The sequence below is a fragment of the Tursiops truncatus genome, chromosome 16 (assembly GCF_011762595.2).
Source record: "Tursiops truncatus isolate mTurTru1 chromosome 16, mTurTru1.mat.Y, whole genome shotgun sequence".
NCBI classification, from domain to species: Eukaryota; Metazoa; Chordata; class Mammalia; order Artiodactyla; family Delphinidae; genus Tursiops; species Tursiops truncatus.
This window is the reverse complement of record NC_047049.1, coordinates 57374180-57393951: the sequence shown is the minus strand read 5'-3', so window position 1 is coordinate 57393951 and position 19772 is coordinate 57374180. Positions and strand designations below refer to the sequence as shown.

At 37.4% G+C, this 19772-nt stretch overlaps 1 protein-coding gene across 3 annotated transcripts in view; it reads left to right on the top strand.

The window, feature by feature from the left end:
- LOC101323812 (non-selective voltage-gated ion channel VDAC2) overlaps window positions 1–19772 on the top strand; it is an 86711-nt gene that overhangs the window by 23958 nt on the left and 42981 nt on the right. For 2 of the 3 annotated variants that reach the window (XM_073793413.1, XM_073793414.1), the window contains one exon: window positions 8781–8876. The exons of the other annotated variant lie outside the window; for it this stretch is intronic. In XM_073793413.1, coding sequence (XP_073649514.1) covers window positions 8781–8876 — 96 coding nt within the window. The remainder of the gene's footprint in view (window positions 1–8780; window positions 8877–19772) is intronic. 3 annotated transcript variants of the gene reach the window in all.

Below are 19772 nucleotides of genomic sequence, written 5' to 3'. Positions count from 1 at the left end.
AATCTAAATGCTTATCCATGGAAAACTGGTTGAATATACTGTGGTACACCTACACAATAGAGTACTATTTAATCATAGAAAAGAATGAGGAAGATTTCTATGAACTGATGTGAAATGGTTTGTAGGAAAAACTCAGTAGCTGTGAAGCACCATGAGCATCCAGATCAATGGTTTCTCAATACCAATCTGTACTAAAGAAACAGACCAGGGCTCCTTAGAGAAAGGAAAGGGTAGCATGTGGATATCTGATGAAAGAGTACTCTAGGCAGAGGAAACAAGTCTGGGGCATGGTAAGCATAAAATTAGCCTGAAATAGATTTTGTGCCATAAAGCAAGGAAGTAGAAACCTATCAAAAGAACATATGAGCTGGTTTTAAGGGGCTCTCATTGATCAAATTAGGACAATTGGAACATCAAAAAGCATAATAAGGGCTTCCCTGGTGGTGCAGTGGTTGAGAATCTGCCTGCTAATGCAGGGGACATGGGTTCGAGCCCTGGTCTGGGAAGATCCCACATGCCGCGGAGCAACTAGGCCCGTGAGCCACAACTACTGAGCCTGCGCGTCTGGAGCCTGTGCTCCGCAACAAGAGAGGCCGCGATAGTGAGAGGCCCACGCACCGCGATGAAGAGTGGCCCCTGCTTGCCACAACTAGAGAAAGCCCTCGCACAGAAACGAAGACCCAACACAGCCAAAAATAAATAAATTTTTAAAAAAAAGCATAATGATGGTAATGGATTATAATATACTGAGTAAGAAAAAGAATCTATGAACCCATAGTGATAAATAAAACAAACAAAAAATGGTTGACTGAGAGGGGAAGTTCTTCAAGGGAATTATAAGGGAAGTTGAAGAGCCATAACCAAGCTCAGTACATGAACTTTAATTGAATCCTCAATCAAGAAAAAAAAATACTGCTATAAAGGACATTTTAGGGACAGTTAGGAAAATTTGAATATGGATGGCATATTAAATGATACAGTTTAACACTAAATCAGTGTTACAATTTCCTGGGTGTAATAGTGTATTGGGTTATGAAGAGGGTATCCTTGTTCTTAGGAGATACATGTTGAAGTATTTAGGGGAGAAGTGTCATAATGTCTGCAACTTATTTTGGGAAGGGTTTAGTCTCCTCCAAGAGTGTGTATGTGTATTTAGGTTTGTATAGAAAGAGGGAAGTAAAGCAAATATGGGAAAATGTTAATTATTGTAAACAATTGATAGATTTAAGTGAAGAATATAAAGTGTTTATCTTACAGCTTTTCTTTGTTATGATCAGAATTTTTCAAAGTAAAAAAATTGGGTAAAGCAGTGAGAGAGGGGAAGAGAATGGGAAGAGAGAAATTGGAAACAATCAAGTCTTACAAGCCCTTAAAAGTTTTTCTATAAGGGCAACAGAGAAATGGAGTTGTATTGGAGAAAGGAGGAAAAGATATGGAGTCTCCAGGGTTTTGTTTTGGATGGGCTATATTATATAGCATGATTGTTGTACTGATGATAGGAATGACCCAATTTAGAGGGAAGGAGATACTGTTAGAGGAAAGAGAGGGTATAATTGATGGAATAATATCCTTGAGTAGATGAAAAGGGGTAGGATCTAGTGGGTGGGAGAGGCTGGTCTTAGGCACAGGGTCTATTAATTCATAACAGAGGGGAAGACAGAAAATATGGGAACAGATATAAGGTTGCTAGATGTGATGGTAAAGCATGAGGAAGTCCTCTGATGATTGTTTTTATTTCCTCTGAAAACAGGGATTTAGAAAAGAGAGAAGGTCGGAGGTTTGAGGAGAAAGGATGAAGTGTAAAATAGTCATCTATGAGAGTGAATAGACTTGTGTGATGTAGTAGCAGCACTAAAGACCTCCTTGAGGTTAATAGTCATGTTGATATTGTGTGTTTTTACCAGCCTCACTCAACTGCACAGATACAGGTATAGAATATGTAGATAATTGGATTTAAGTGGGCTTTAAGTTTTGCTAGGCAATGCAATGAAGGAAAAAGAGGAAAGGGAGTGATTATAATGACTAACCGTGGACATAGGTAGAGAAGGAGGGACAAGAGGATATGAGGTAGGTGAAGGACTACCTCATGAGGTGAGGTAGGTGAAAGTGTTATAAGATCTGTGGATTTGGGGTCTCAGAATTATTGAAGTTGGAGTACTAGAAGGAATAAGATGGAAAGACAAGAGGTGTTGGTTAGTATAGAATTCTTGACGTTGAGATTATGAAGAATAATCTTGATAATGACAAGATCCAGTTTATAACCGTGGATGGTGGGTCGCTGAAGTAGAGTAAAAGACAAGGTCATAGGAGGAGAAGTAAAAAGAGGAGTGAGAAGGATATGTACCACAACAGGAGAAGTTTTGGAGAGTGACAGTGAACCAAAACCTAAAATCTCAAGAAATCAGTGAATGGATGCTAAGGTTCTATAGATGACTATGAAAGGCATAATGGGAAAAAAGAGGGAAATGATTGATCGTGAGGATTTTATTTTAAAGTGTACAATTCAGTGGTTTTTAGTATATTTACAAAGGTGTGCAACCATCACCACTAATTCCAGAACGTTTTCAACACCCCAAATAGACTCATATCCATTATCAGTCACACCCCATTTCCCTCCTCCCTCGAGACCCTGGCAACCACAATCTACTTTCTGTTTCTATTTCTATGGATTTGTCTATTCTGGACATTTCATATAAATGGCCATTACAACATGAGGCCTTATTTTGTGTCTGGCTTCTTTCATTTAGCATAATGTTTTTAAGATTCATCCATATAAGTAGTATGTATCAGTACTTCATTCCTTTTTATTACAGAATATTATTTCATTGTTTGGATGTACTACATTTAGCTTATCCATTCATTAGTTGATGAAGGTTTGAGTTGTGTCCACTTTTTGGCTACTATTAATAATGCTGCTATGAACATTCATATACAAAGTTTTGTATAGACATATGTTTTCAATTTGCAGTGGGGGTTTGAAACCAAATTTTGCCTAACAAGTCTACAGTTCCACCAGCTACAAAGCCCCATGCTCTTAAGTATGTAAACTTTACTCACAGGAGAATGGTAGCAGGTGCTGTCAGCATTCCTCCTATATCCCCTCAGATCTCTTTTCCATTTTCTTGCACACTTATACTCCCAACATCCAGCAATTGTATGTCTTTGTTGGAGAACTGCTCTTGGGCTGCTAGAATACAGTTTGCCTGCTTAAAAAGAGAACCAAACATACTTGGAAATTTACATCCCTTCAGCAGCAGCCCTTAACCAATAACTGATGAGGTGGGGTATAAATATTTCATTTCTCTTTGCCCTAATTAGGACAACTTTTAGGTTGGATGTACACTGTCTCCCAGATTCCTTGCAGGATTGAGCCAAAGTTACCCTTGCCTGAGTTTACCACAGGGCTTTGCTTGATGTCTCACTCTTGCCTTGCTTCCTTGCCTTCCTGATCTCATTTCCCTACTACCCTATATTTTCCCTTAGGAACATTTCTAATAACTTTCACAGTGATCTTTGTTTCAGAGTCTGCTTCTGAAGCTTACTTGACACAATTCCAAGAGCTTCAGCAGATCATAAGCAAAAAATTAGGAGATAGAGATGCTTCTAGAGGCAGGCCCACTTATATGTGAGGAAGGATAGCTAATAGAGAAAACAGAAGCACTATAAAAAGCACACATAAATAATGGAAAAACCACATTAATCTGGGGCTTCAATGCCTTTCATTTCTCAGTAGTCTCTGAGGTCATTACCATGTCCAGTGTAATAATCAGTGTTCACAGTGATGACTCTGAATTATGAAAGAAAATTAAATTCTATCCAGAAAAAAAAGGCATAACATGTATAATGCATTTTAGAAAGCATTGCATCAGAATAAATATGAGATATTGAAAACACATTTGACAATTTCCTTACAACACTTCACTAAAAAAGAAACAAGAAAAAGTGGGGGTGGGGGCCCCCAATAATCCCATGAAGGCAGAAGCAGTGATAATAATGAAAATTTGGAAAGTAGAAAGCTAAGTGTCTCTTGTGAGGTTGGGAGTGGGGACTAGTGGTGCCCAAGAGGTGAGTTTATTTGTACTGCAGTACTCCAGAAAAACTCTCAAAACAGGAGGCATCAAACATCTCTCAAGACTGGGTATAGATAGGAGCTAAATATGGGAGACCTGGTTGAAAATCATTTTAAGACCTGTTCTACTGCAACAGAAGACAGGTGGTTTATTCTCCAGAGTAGTTGAATGTGAGGGACTCTGGACTTGGGGACACCATGCCCAGATGAGAACAAAGGTGCCTGTTTTCATTGTATTTTCTGTGATTAACTGTAAATTAACTGATTTAATGTAATTAAATTGGTTAACTGTAAATCTAGATCACAGAGACTTCCAGCTCCCTTCCTTAAGTAACCAGACTTAACTTCCCAGCCCCAGTCATACCCAGCCCCAGTCTTCCAAGCAGGAGAACAGATTCCTCTCCTTGGAAAACCTGCACAAGAGAAAAGGACTATAGATACTGTGGTAGGAGAGATATCCCTATCTCCTCAACTAGACCTCTGTTCTATCCCAGTGAAACCCATACTTCACAACCTCAGTCCATGCACACAGAGCATCACATTATTATTTTTTTTTTAGTACTTCCCTGTCAAATATGAACGGTCAGTCAAGAATCACCAGACATTTGAGGAAAACAGATCAATGCAAATAGGAAAAAAGCAAAGTGGGAAACACAAAATAGGGAGCAGAAGAACACTTCATAAAAAAATAACCATTCATATACTCACAGATAAGAGATATTGCTTTCTATGAGACAGTAACAGTAGACTATGAAAAAGGAAAATTCAGAGAAAACTTTTGAAAAATAAAAAATGAAAGTAGAAATTTAAAATCCAGCAGGATGGGCTTCCCTGGAGGCGCAGTGGTTGAGAGTCTGCCTGCCAATGCAGGGGACACGGGTTCGAGCGCTGGTCTGGGAAGATCCCACATGCCGCGCAGCAACTGGGCCTGTGAGCCAGTTACTGAGCCTGCGCATCTGGAGCCTGTGCTCCGCAACAAGAGAGGCCGCGATAGTGAGAGGCCCACGCACCGCGATGAGGAGTGGCCCCCACTCACCACAACTAGAGAAAGCCCTCGCACAGAAACGAAGACCCAACACAGCCAAAAATAAATTAAAAAAAAAAAATCCAGCAGGATAATTGGAACATGGATTTGATGAAATTGCCCAGCATGTAGAGCAGAGATAAGAAGTAGAGGAGAAAAAGTAAGATGAATCCAATTGGCCCAGCAGTGGAAAAAATAGGGGTTTTAGGAAGAACATAGAGAAGATGAAGAGGAAGATATTATCTAAGCTATAATAAAAGGAAATTTCTCCGAGTCAAAGAATGTGACTTCCTAGATTGAAAGAGCACCCAGTACATGAAATGAAAAATTTCAGAACACTAGGTATAGACAGAAGATCCTAAAAGCTTCTTAAGAGCCAAAACAAATAACACACAAAGATTGGAAATCCAAACAGCATCATACTTCTTAGCAACCGTGGAAGTGAGATGACAATGGAATAAATGCCTCTAACATTCTGAGACAAAATAATGTCTAACCTAAAATGTTCTGCCTAGGCAAACTACCAAAGAGACATAAGGCTAGACCCAAGGATATTTTAAAATCTGCAAGTCTCAAAAAAATTTACTCTCCAACCCCACAGCTACTAGAATTGCTAAAATGAAAAAAATTGCTAATGACAAGGCCTGACGAGGATTCAGAGCAACTGATGCTCTCATACTTTGCTGGTAGAAATGCAAAATGGTACAACTGCTTTGAAAACAGTTTGATAGTTTCTTAAGTTAAACATAAACTTAACATAGGACTCAACAGTTTCATTCCTAGGTATTTACCCAAGAAAAATGAAAACATACATCCATGCAAAGACCTGTATGTGGTCTTTATTCATAATCACCCAAACCTGGAAATAGCCCAGAATACGCATCAACCTGTGAATGGATACGGAAATTGTAGACAAAGAATAGATAAAGAATTAATTGTACATGCAATAACTTGGATGCATCTGAAACATATGCTGAGTGAAAATAGCCAGATACAAAAGGTATTTGGACAAATACTGTGTGATTGCATTTATATGCCATTTTAGAAAAGGCAAACCTATAGGAATCAGAAATCAGATCAGTGGTAGCCCCACAGCTGGAAGTGAGGAAGGGAATTGACTAGAAAGGGACACAAGGGAACTTTTTGGAGTGATGAAAATGTTGTCTTTATTGCGGTGGTGATTACATGACTGAATGTGTTTGTCAAAACTCTTTGAACTGTATAGCTAAAAATGGTGAATTTTCCTGTTTGTAAATTAAGCCTCAGTAAATCTGACATAAAAAAACGAGTTTATCCTCCATCCCTCCTCTGAGAAAATAATTCAAGGATACACTACATCAAAACTAAGGAGTAAACTGAGAAAGAGGAGGACATGGGATTCAGGAAACAGAGGATCCAATATAGAAAAGAGAAATTCCCAAGATGAGGGTTAAGTTTTATTCCAAGAAATAGCCATGCAAGAGGGAATAGAAAATGCAGCCTTTCTAAAGAAGGAGCTCTAGGAGAGATTTCTCCAAAGGAAACATTGAAATTGATAGAATTGTCTGAAGATGAATTGGTGATAGGCACACAAGAAACAGAACAAACTTTTTTTTTTTTAAGTTATTAGCTCTGGAGAATTGTAAGAAGTTGTACGAGAAAGGGATTTAATCTTTACGTTCCATTGTCTTAGCTATGAACTATACTTAAACATTTCCATCAAGTAAAAGCCAAAAATTATTTTAAACAAAATTATGAAATAATATTGAGAGCATGGGAGAGAAAGAGAGAGTGTGTGTATGTGTGTGTATGTGTTTTTGTGTGTGTGACTAGAAGATATAACGTCAAATAAAACAGAAGAATGAAAGTGACTGCCTCTGGAGAGCAAGAATTAGGTTTAGGCTGGGGGTGGGGCAGAAAACTTACTTTTACCATAAACACTGTAAAACTATTTAAAATATATACATATGTATATACACATGTATACATATGTACACGTACACATACATATATAGGTTTTTTTAATGTTCATTTAAAAAGTTTAAATTTTTAGAAGTCATTGAAAGGGATCTTTTATCTGAAAATTTCTATTATGTGAAATAACCCTTTCCCCCATAATGCCAGATAAATAAGGCAGCAATAGATTAAAAATTCACAAGAGGAGTCTTTATTTTCTGAGGTAACAGGTAAAAGATGAGTCCCTGAATGAAGACGATTGACTCTCTTCAGTTACTCTGAATAAGGTTTGGAGTAGACTGTTAATACCTTTCAGACTTCATGTCTTCTTTTTAAAAATACCTTTATTTCCTTAGTTATAAAATTAACATGCCATTATATAAAAATTTTTAGTGTAAATTTACAAAGAATAAAAATAAAACTATCAATAATCTTACCACCCAGAGATGACCTATTTGGACTGATTCATTTCCATCTCCTCCCTTCCACCACTCTCCTCCTTCTTTTCTTCCTCCTCCTCCTTTTCTCCTTTTCCTTCCTTCTTCTTCCTTCTTCTTTTTCTTCATCTTCTTCTTCTCCCTGCCCCCTTCTTTCTTTCTTTTTAATTGAGAATGTGACATGTCTTTTACTAGTGGGTAATCACAGGAGCTGTGGATTTGGTGAGGAAAGACAACAATGGAAAAGATAGAAGAAAACAAATATAAAACAAAGGAGGGGGCTTCCCTGGTGGTGCAGTGGTTGAGAGTCTGCCTGCCGATGCAGGGGACATGGGTTCGTGCCCCGGTCTGGGAAGATCCCACGTGCCGCAGAGCGGCTGGGCCTGTGAGCCATGGCTGCTGAGCCTGTGCGTCCGGAGCCTGTGCTCCGCAACGGGAGAGGCCACAACAGTGAGAGGCCCGCATACAGAAGAAAAAAAACCCAAAAAAACAAAGGAGGGCAGAGAGAGAAAGAAAGGAGTAAAACAAAATAAAAACTCTGTTTACTTGCTTGAAAACAAAATATACTAAAAAAAAGAGTAGTTGAGTTCAAGCCCTGACTGTCTGGATTCTGAAATGAGCACACCATTTAAGAAGTGAGCCTTTTCCCCCCTGTCTTTTGGGGGCAGTCCTGTATACAGGTCTGCCATGTTATGGGAAAGGAGAAAAAAGTTATTTCTTTACAGAGAACCATGACTGGGAATCACAAACAACAAAGAGGTCCTGGTAAATGAGGTACTTTATGAAACAGTTTTTTCCCCAGGTTCTCCAGATATCATCTTCTAAAAGAGGTAGAAGTTAAAGAAAACAGGGACTTCCCTGGTGGCGCAGTGGTTAAGAATCTGCCTGAAAGTGCAGGGAACATGGGTTCGATCCCTGGTCCAGGAAGATCCCACATGCCGTGGAGCAACTAAGCCTGTGCTCCACAACTACTGAGCCTGCGCTCTAGAGCCCGCGAGCCAAAAGTACTGAGCCTGCATGCTACAACGACTGAAGCCTGCATGCCTAGAGCCGGTGCTCCGCAACAAGAGAAGCCACCGCAATGAGAAGCCCACGCACCATAACAAAGAGTAGCCCCCGCTCGCCGCAACTAGAGAAAGCCTGCCTGCATGCAGCAACGAAGACCCAACACAGCCAAAAATTAATTAATTTAAAAAAAAAGTTAAAGAAAACAATTTTAAGGTCATAATTAGCAGAGTATCTTACTGACAGGCTGGCGCCATTTACATACATATACTTCTTGTCAGTCCAAAACTTAAATTTTTTTCTGTTCCAGCGTTCCTAGAATTCCATGGGCCTTTGCCATGACAGAAGTATGTGGCATGATTCTGTGCTATATTTGGCTCCTGGTTCTTCTTCTTCACAAGCACAGGTACCTGTCTTATTCCATTAAAAGACTGAAAGTGTTTTGACTGTCTTATGCAAAGGTCATCAAACCTTGTTTCTTCCTTTGCTGTTTCCTTGTTACTTTCCTTCTCTAGTCATTGTGACATTATAATTACTGACATAGGAAAATGTTTGGGTTTTATCAACAAAAGAGTCAGCCTGAGGTAGTACCTACATATTTAGTAATATTCTGAAGGTATTTTGCAGGGAAGGATTAGAGATGGCGATATTCAGCCATGGGCCAACCACGACAATCTAAGTCTAGCCTTGCCTTTCTTTGGAAACAAATCGGAAATGTCACTTTCTATAGAAGGCTAGAAACTCCTCCAAGGGACAGTCTTTGGTCAGATGTTTGGGTGGAAGAAATTATTCTCTGCTTGGAGGAGGCGCATTAAAAAAGAGGTCATTTTGCACACCGTGCACATCTAGCAAGTGTAGTTTACTTCAGATGGTATAGAAAATTGCTGAATAGGGAAGGTGCTTCTTTTGTGCTTTTACAAGAGATATAAAGGGAAGAAGTTTTTTGCATTAAAAAAAGGAGCCTAAATAAATAAATTAAAAAAAAAAGAGAGAGAAGCATAAGAGGAGGCTACTTTCCTACTTTATATTTAAGTAAAAAAATAAGCATAGTGTGGAATCTAAAGAGTAATACAAATGAATTTATTTACAAAAGAAAATAATTTATTACAAAATTTATTTATTCACAGACATAGAAAACAAACTTACGGTTACCAAAGGGGAAGTAGAGGGGGGAGGTTATTAAATTAGGAGTATGGGATTAACAGAGACATACTACTGTATATAAAACAGACAAGCAACAAGGATTTACTGTATAGAAGGGAACTATATTCAGTATCTTATAATCTATATTGGAAAAGAATCTGAAATATATATGTGTGTATATATATAAATATGTATATAACTGTATCACTTTGCTGTACACCTGAAACTAACACAATATTGTAAATCAACCATTCTTCAACTAAAAAAAAAAAGGCATAGTGAAGAAAAAAAAGATCTGATAAAGTTGTGGGTCTGCTATCCATTGTCTTTGGACACTGAAGAGGAATAGGGACACTTTCGTGAATTTTTTATTCTTTCTCCTCACCAGGGAATGGTTGAGGTAAACTACAGTGATGAGCTTTAGGTCCTAAGCAGCAGTTATTTCAGTGCTTTGAAGGTGAAAAGAAGCGTTGATGATTGCTATTCTTGTCACACTTTTAGGCCATATTGTACTTCATTCTCTCTCACTTTGCAACAATATTTATAACTGGATTGCTTAAAACCAGAGGTGGTTTAAAAACACATGTATCTGGGCTTCCCTGGTGGCACAGTGGTTGAGAGTCCACCTGCCAATGCAGGGGACACGGGTTCATGCCCTGGTCCAGGAAGATCCCACGTGCTGCAGAGCGGCTGGGCCCGTGAGCCATGGCCGCTGAGCCTGCGCGTCCAGAGCTTGTGCTCCACAACGGGAGAGGCCGCAACAGTGAGAGGCCCGCATACCGCAAAAAAAAAACAAAAAAACCCCACATGTATCACTGCTGCTTTCTGGTTTAACTTTGCCTCACAAGACCCTGTAGATTTGAATTTATCCACTCCTCAAAACAAGAAAGAGTTTACCTTATATAGGAAACCTTGGTAGGTTTAGCAAAGTGTAGCAGTGACCAGCTAAATGCAAGTTTTGATGTTGAATTAGTCAAAGTGTTTCTCAAAGTGTGGTCTTTGTAGCACTTTCTAGAATCACCTGGGCTCTTGTTAAAATTCAGATTCCATGTTGTCTTCCTCAAAAAGCTCACAAAGTGATGGCGTGGAAAAAAGAAGGCAGAGACTTTTGCTCTGGACTTCCCACCATATGGTAAGAAGATTCACCATAAATCCTGTGTTAAGAAAGGATTGCATCACTGAACTTGCAGGAAGAAAGGAAAATCTCCAAGAGCCCCAAACACACAAACACATGAAAAAGAAAACACAGAAAAAATAATCTGTGGTGTACAATCAGAGGAATGAGTAAGCATCTCTGAAAAAGCATTCCACTGGTTGTAATGCCAGAGCTAAGATAAGGAGACTAAGCCTTAGGTATGTAACAAAGTTGAGCAGCTGATACCAAGACTCCCAGATTAAGCTGTGGATTTTGGAATGGGCTAGAGTGTTCTCAAGTCAGTAGTGCTAACTGGGTCTCAGAAGAAACAAATTTAATTCTTCTCTGGATGAAAGTATATTCAATTTAGGCTCCTGTGTTTTCCCAAAATATTGGAGAGCAGGGCTATTAAGAAAGGTGAGAAGTGGTAGAGTCCTCCTGCTTTGAGTTTGGGACCCTTTCCATTCAGTGTTACTTTTTCTCTTTCTTACCTTATTTTCTTCTTTTTTTACATTACAACTGCTACACTCTAGAACTGGTAGTGAACCAGAAATGAAAGAAACCCTGCAGGGACTGAAACCTAGCTTGAAATAATTTCAGTTTCTAAAATTGCATTAAGGTGACCCCAGATTGTTAAAGCCCATAACCACTTGCCAAAAGAGATATCAGATCTCTCTTTGGGAAGATAATATAGGCCTAAATTTAATTCTAAAATTTTTTATATACAATATCTGGCACTCAAGTAAATAACTAATAAAGGGGTACATAAGTATGTAAGAGAATATGATCAAAATTTAAGAGAAACAATAAATAATGGAATAGACCCACTGTGGATCCAGAAAATGGAGGTACCAGATACAGATTTTAAAGTAACTCTGCTGACTGTGTTCCAGATAATTTTAACAGAGAATGAAATGGAAACTCTAGAAGTAAACACATTTTTTTAAATCCCTGAAATTGAGAATTCAGTAATGAGTATGACATCAGGTTGAATCCAGCAGAAGAGAGAATTAATGAATCAGAAGATAATTTGAAGAAAAAAATTTTTTAAAGATAGAAAATAGATGAAATGTTTGGGGACACTGAGGGGATAGCCTGAAGGTTTACCATATAGATAATTAGAGTTCCTTGAGGAGAGGAGAAAGAAAATAAAACAGAAGTATATTTGAAGTGAAAAAAATTAAAAAATAATAAAATGCAGATTCCTGAGCTCCATCCCAGGTGTACACACTGAAGTTTGAAACTTACCTAACCTTGTGTTGAGTACTTTTTTTTGAGGGTGGGAGGAGCATTTCAAAAATGTTTAAGTAAAGTCTCTGTACTTAAGAATCATATAGTCTGTTTTGGTTTAAAACATTAAAAAAAATTGTTAGAGATATACTTAATGTAAAACTTAGTATTAAAAAAACAGTATTTTATAGCTTAAATTTAAGAGATATTAAAGAATGTTTATTATATAATTACTGTCAACCAATTTACAGTGTCATTAATGAGCAAAAAAATTCCCTAGAATCACATATTTAACTTTACTTCTCATTAAATAAGTTATGACAATATATGAGTAATAAACTAACACTAAGCTAAGAGTCAGTATAGGTACTATCTTCTCTCTTGCATGACTCTTACTTTCTCTTAGCCATATTTTCTTAACAGTGAAATGATGCTCTTAGGTCTGCACTGTCCAGCATGGCAGGTGCTAGCCACATGTGGCTAAATTGAATTTAGTGAAAATGAAATAAAATTAAAATTCAGTTCCTCACTTGTACATTTCAAATGCTCAAGAGGCACATGTATATAGCTTATTGGACAGTGCAGTTATAGTCCATTTCCACCATCCTGTTGGACAGTGCTTTAGATGGTCTCTAAGATTTCTGTCCTCTTCAAAGAATCTAATGGTTTTCCTGCTTGTTCTCCCTTTAAGTAAACACTAGATGCCTGAGGTATTTTGGTTTGTTTTCTTCTGATCTTTCTCCCTTTTTGGTCACTGTTCACAGGTCAATACTTCTGCGAAGGCTTTGTAGTCTGATGGGCACTGTATTCTTGCTTCGCTGCTTTACCATGTTTGTGACCTCCCTCTCCGTGCCAGGACAGCACCTACAGTGCACTGGAAAGGTAGCCTACTGTCTTCTTTATCATTCTTTCCTCTTATTCTTGGTGTGTTGATGGCGCCATATACGAACTAAGGCTAAGACTTTGCTTTTAACATTAAAATGTGCTTTTCAGCATTTTCAGTATCTGTAATGAACCTCTAGAAATAATTTGGTAAAAATCTTAAGCCAGAATCTACCTTCCTGTTACTTCTATCCATTGATACTAACTAGTTCAATGCTGTAGAGCTATAGAAAAAAAGTAACTTTCTATTATCATTTTCCCTTTCTCACCATCCTCAACATCTTTAGTTACTCATATGACGTAACTCTGGCCCCTTCACTGTCCTCATCACTCTTTAAAAAGTGTTGCAGTTGGACCATATTCCATTTAAAATGTAGTACCCACTACTCTAAACTTTACTCTTTCTGAGATATATTTAAATAATGGCTAACTTTTGTTTTTGTTTTATACTTTGTTGCTTGTTTTGGTATACTGTAGACATACCTTCTGGTTAAATTGAGAGATGATAGATTATGCAGATGGGAACAAAAAAAACAGGGTAATGAATTACTGTAAAAAATAAAATGTTTAAAAACCCTGAAGATCACCTGTGCTTTATATATAAAATTGGCTGTTGTGACTCATTAAATTTGGACAAGAGAATTTATTAGCCTACTTTTCTAAGCCTCCATGCTTTAGTTATGTGTTCCCAAATATTCAAATGATGTATTAACACCTTTGTTATTTTAATGTTGTTTGTAAAGTGTAAAACAAAATTAAGTGTCTGTTCTTCTACTGCAATATAAATAGCTGAAATACCTGCAAGGGAAGATTAAGCAGCCAAAGGAGATCAGGAACTAAAAATACAGTCCTGAGCTGCAGAGTGACCAAACTTTCTCCAGGTATAAGGAGACCGACTAGTAAGAAAGGAGGAAGGGTTAATGACATTTAGGATTTAGTGTAAAGGAAATGTTTTATTTTTAAGATAAAAGCTGTTTTTGTTTCTTCTCTTTTTCTTTTCCAAAAAGGGAAAGTACTTCTTTCTAGTTACAGTTATATAAACTTACCGTAAAAATTCAAATTTTATAGAAATATATAAATTAAAAAGTAAAATCTCACAAAATTCCCACTTCTTTCACCCCACCCCATAAATAATACTGTTAATAGTTGTGTATATACCACATGGACTATTTTTAACCATGCTTACATATTCATACAAGTTTATATAGATAGATACTTTTTAAACAGAAAATAGGATTATATTGCAAACATTGTACTTTAGCTTATATTTCATTTAATAGTATGTTGTTTACTTTCTTCTGAAGAGATATGTATAGCTATACCTCATCCTTTTTAATAGCTGCAGAGTATTCCATTGTACAATTTACCAGTCTCCAAATGATGTACATTTAAGTTATTTTCAAATCTTACTATTTATAAACAATGCTGTCATAAACATCCTTGTACATTTATGGTTTTTCACTTATTTAATCGTCTTAAGATAAATTCCTGGAAGTGGAGTTAGGAAATTAAAGAACATACACACTGAAAATTGTGATACATATTGCTCACATTTTCACTAGGAAAGACTAGTTTTTCACTACTATCACCACTATGTGCATGTCAGTTTTCCCATCACCATGCCAGCACAATTTTTGGAGTCACTGCCATTCTGATTAATGAAAGATGATATCTGAGACTTTTATGGTCTTATATTTTAAATTTAAGTCTTTAATCTGTCGACTGAAATAAAAATGCACAACGTGAGAGCTGTGAGTTTATTTCGAGACTTACTGAGGACTATAGCCCAGGAGACAGCTTCTCAGTTAGCTCTGAGGAACTACGCTGAAGACGTAAGGGGGAAGGTTAGCATATATGTGATCTTGGGGAAGGTGTACGTGTAATCAAGCCACACATCTTGGTAGAAGGTTGCTGCTAGTCGTGAGGAACAAATGTCTTAGTTAATGATTTTAGTGCTTTTCTTAAGTATGGGAAGATGCAAGAAATTGGGTTCATAAAATTTTCTCCTGAAAATATCTAACTATCCTGAAGGCCTTTTCTGTCAGTTTTCACAGAGCATAGAGTGCCTTATTCCTGACTGTGTCCTGAAGTCTTTTCAGGGTATGTTGAAGGTCAGCGACTGCAGTGGCTAATGACTTAATTCTTGTAGAACCAGGTGGCAAGTGACATTCTTTAGTTAGCAAATCTATTGAATTTCTGTGCATGGTGTGAAGGAGGGATAGAACAGTTACCCCCAATTATTGTAGTATGCTAATTGATTAGAAGAGATTTAAGAAGAAATACGTAAGCTTATTATAATGAAAAGAGAATTTCCTGTAGCTGAGGGATTTGATTGTGGATCAGCCACTAAAGAGGAAAGTATATGTGCGTAGGGCTGCAACATGTGCTACAAAAATAAATTAGGGACTTCCCTGGTGGTGCGGTGGTTAAGAACCCGCCTGCCAATGCAAGGGACACGGGTTCAAGCCCTGATCTGGGAAGATCCCACATGCTGCAGAGCAACTAAGTCCGTGCACCACAACTGCTGAGCCCGTGTGCTGCAACTACTGAGGCTGCACACCTAAAGCCCGTGCTCTGCAACAAGAGAAGCCACTGCAATGAGAAGCCCGTGCACCGCAACGAAGAGTAGCTCCCACTCCCTGCAACTAGAGGAAGCCCATGCGCAGCAACGAAGACCCATCACGCCAAAAATAATAAAATAAATAAATTTATAAAAAATAAATAAATAAATTAGATACCATCCCACTATAGTATGGACAGCCCTTTTTCTGTCTCTAATGACTGTTTTTTATTATCAGTTTTATGTGGACATATTTATTCAAATCTGCCCTAACTACTGTTAATTGCTTTGAATTATAATATAACCTACTTACTGACCTGTATTTGCAGCAGTCATTAAAATTAGATAGTTAAGGTGATATTAACTAGCAATCAAATCCCTTACAGTGAACTCCGTAGGGCATTTTCATTGTAATAAAGTAATTGCTTGAAATCTCACTCCCAGAAGTAGTAGGTTTGGAGACAGAACCAAGAACATGCCTGTTTTTGAAATTAGACAATGGAACCACCTTAAGAAAAGAAACACTTAGAGCAAATTTCTCATCAAAGTGTCTAAATTCATTCTGTTGTGCTGTGTTTCAATTTTTATTTTTCTGAAAGGATATTTGGGACATTTTAAGCTTGGAAAGGATGGGGAGACTTGAGTAATTGGGCAATAATTGCTTTCCTTTTTTTTGTGATACAGTATTTTTTTTTTAATTTTTACTGGAGTATAGTTGATTTACAGTGTTGTGTAATTATTGCTTTCTTTTGCGTGACATCACTTGTTTCCTGTCCTTGGCTGAGACATTTTCCTAGCAATCTCTGTTCTTCTCTGCCTGATTTTTTACCTTCACAAGTGTAATATCTCTAACCCTATTCTCATTAGAGGTCATGGAAAGAACCAAACCATGTATATTTTAGTACCTTCCCTTTCCTTTTCTCTAATAATGAATTTCTCTCCCTACCATCAACTGAGGCAGAAAGGGAAAGCCTGGGTAGTGTATAATCAGGTGAGATTTCTAATGAAATAGTGATTCTAATAAGATTGTTTCTTTTGTTCTTTAAGACATAGGGCTTTGGAATTGGATGCCCTGTGTTCACATCCTTATTACGTTACTTACTAGCTGTGTGACCTCTTATTATTACGTTACTTACTAGCTGTGTGATTTCTCTAAAGCCAGTTTCCTCATCTGCACAGTTGAATCAGTTCATAGGATTTTTGTGGAAATTAAATGCAATGACATAAAAGCATATAGCAGCATGCTGCACATAGTAAATGCACATAAAATTGCAGCAGTTTTTTATATTATTATGTGTTAAATGCCTTTTTAAAAAAAGTGACCATTACTCAAACTCTTGCTCAAAATGGATTGCTTTTTTAAGTTTATGCGTGGGAGTTGGATTAGGTTTGGCTACTAATAACAGGAACTTCGCGGTGGCTATAGTTTAATAAACAAGCAATGATTTATTCTCTCTCATAAGTCTGAAAGTAGGTACTCCATCAAGGTCAAGTGTGATAAATGTATGGAGTCATCAAAAATCCATGATTCTTCTGTCTTTCTGCTCTCCTGTCCTAACACTTGGCTTGCATCCTCAAAGCCACTTTGTGGTCCAAGATGACTGCTAGAGCTTTAGCTATCATGTCTGAGTTGTAGGCTAGAAGAAGGAAAGGTAGAAAAGACTTCCTCCAAGCTGTTGTCTCTTTCGTTTATAAGTAGCATTCCCAGAAATCTTTTACACTTCCACTTACATCTTATTGTACAGAACTTAGTCACGTAGCGACACCTAGCTGCAAGGGAGGGTGGGAAATGCAATGTTTTAGTTGAGTTCATTGCCTCTTCAAATAAATTTTAGATTCTATTACCAGTGAAGAAGGGAGAGTGGATATTGAATGGTAGCCATTGTCGCTGTCATAGCTTGTTTCTTATTGACAAGAACAGCCAAGCAAATACTACTGTATTATAGGGTATAAAACTTGGAAATAGTTTTGTGTTGTAGTAACCTTTTCATTATAAAGGAACTCCAAGTAGAGAAGTTTGAATTGCATTGATTTCATTAAATTACCAAAATAGTTCTGAGTACAGCCAAGCTTTGACCACCCATTCTTGGTGTCTGGAATTAATTAGACTGGGAGTCTGGTTGCTTTTGCTTAGATCTTATTTCTAAGTCATTCAGCCTTTGAATTTCAATGGGAGTGGTAGGAGCCTCTGCTGCCCTAAGCATGTGAAGCACTAATTCTTAGCTTTCTTTATAGGTATATGGCAGTGTATGGGAGAAATTACACCGGGCCTTTGCCATTTGGAGTGGCTTTGGTATGACCCTAACTGGCGTTCACACTTGTGGAGATTACATGTTCAGTGGCCACACAGTCGTCCTAACTATGCTGAATTTCTTTGTCACTGAATGTAAGTATCTTTAGTGCTTCTATGCATATCAACTGACTAGCTGCAGAGGAGGCTGTGGGAAGGGCATCAAATTCTGTGAAGAATGGGAGAAACAGGCTGATGGAAGAAACATATGACTGAGAAACACTGGAAGAAGTGTGGTTTTAAAATGATCTTTCTGTCCTTTTCCCAGATACACCAAGAAGCTGGAATTTCTTGCACACTTTATCCTGGGTTCTCAACCTCTTTGGAATCTTCTTCATTTTGGCTGCCCATGAACATTATTCCATTGATGTGTTTATTGCCTTTTATATCACAACGAGACTCTTTTTGTACTACCATACTCTAGCCAATACCAGAGCATATCAGCAGAGTAGGAGAGCAAGAATTTGGTTTCCCATGTTTTCTTTTTTTGAATGCAATGTTAATGGTACAGTCCCAAATGAATATTGTTGGCCATTTTCAAAACCAGCAATAATGAAAAGACTAATTGGATGAAGACTGTCTTTGTAATGTGTTCATGATTAAATATACAGTCGTTGTTGAAAGTGAGTAACTTTGCTTTCTCCCCCTAGGTTGTTCCTGGATGTCTTGCTTTTTGGCCTGTATGTTGACAAAGTAAAGTTCCCTGTCCTGAGCAAGGCTGTGATTATAGCAAGCAAGAAAGAATAATTAAGAGTCCTTAGGTATCTGTTTGAACAGAAAGCTTAAGTAGATGTCTTCTGCCCCTTCTCTTTAGGCAGACTTAATGTTATGATTGAAGTCAGTCTCTTACCTTTACCTATTGAGCTTAAGCAAATCAACTTAAGCAATTTGCTGGTTGAAAGATTTTTTTTTAAATTTCCAGTAGGACTCTAGTCAAGAAATAATAATAATAATTTTTTAAGCTCCTTATTTTCTTCAAACGAAAAACCCCTACCAAGTGAGCAGTACTTGTTCTTTGAACTAATCTCTGTGTCTTTCTAAAAAACGCAACTCTGGAAAGTGATCCTTTTTACTAACAAATTAATTTTTCCCTTCTGAACCATCCTTAAGAAAAGTATACTGAATATACCAGGATCCCTGAAACAAGAAGAGAATGAAAGGGGCCATACATAAGGTGACAGAGTACAAATATAGTGCTGGTATTTTTCACCAAAATCAACAAAAGGTGCAGTTCCTATTTTGTTCTGAGGGTTCAGTATGATCATCAGTAAGTATGCATGAGGGGAAAATGGCTGCATCCATAAAAATAAAATTGGCTTAATTTTAGTGATGAAAGTACCTGGAATAACTTTGTGCTATGACTATTAGCTAGACAGATGACAGCCCAATTTTATGCTTTTTAATGGTGTTATTTAATGAGCAAAATAATGGAGTGTTTTATCAGATGTTAAAGTTCTGTGTCCTTAAGTAGGGAGGTATGCATGCAAATTTTTCTCTTTCTGAAGTTTATAACAGGTTGCAGGCATTGTGTAACTTTTTGGTTTTTGAAATTTCTCATTCTTGGCCATCAGAACTAAGCCATCTCAGACATATTTGGATATGAAAAGGTTTTGTTGTTTTTTATTTTTAAAACAATTGTGTACATACATTCTTTCTATTTAGTTTTAATTTGGCAGTCAGGAGTGATATAACTTAGTTGCTGTTTACAACACTAGAAATTTAGTACCTTAAGTAATTTGACCTCTGTGATTACATTTGTCACTTTACTTTTAATGATTTTGTACAGTAGTTTTGAGAGTAGGTTGGTTCTAGAATTAGACTTTGAACCCCAGCTGATGAGGTTAGCCACTTGGAATATTAACTGTGTAGCTTTTACATTCTGTTTTAAAACAAGGAGTTAAAAAGGTGCTGGCATATTGAGGTCTAAAATTAGGCCACTTAGCAGAAACCTGCTCCTTAAATGGTGAAATATTTTATTTTTGCACTTTGAGTCATATTCCTACCCCATATAAGCTACAGAGGAGCATGAATGGATTGGGCAGGAAACAAATATAATGCAAAC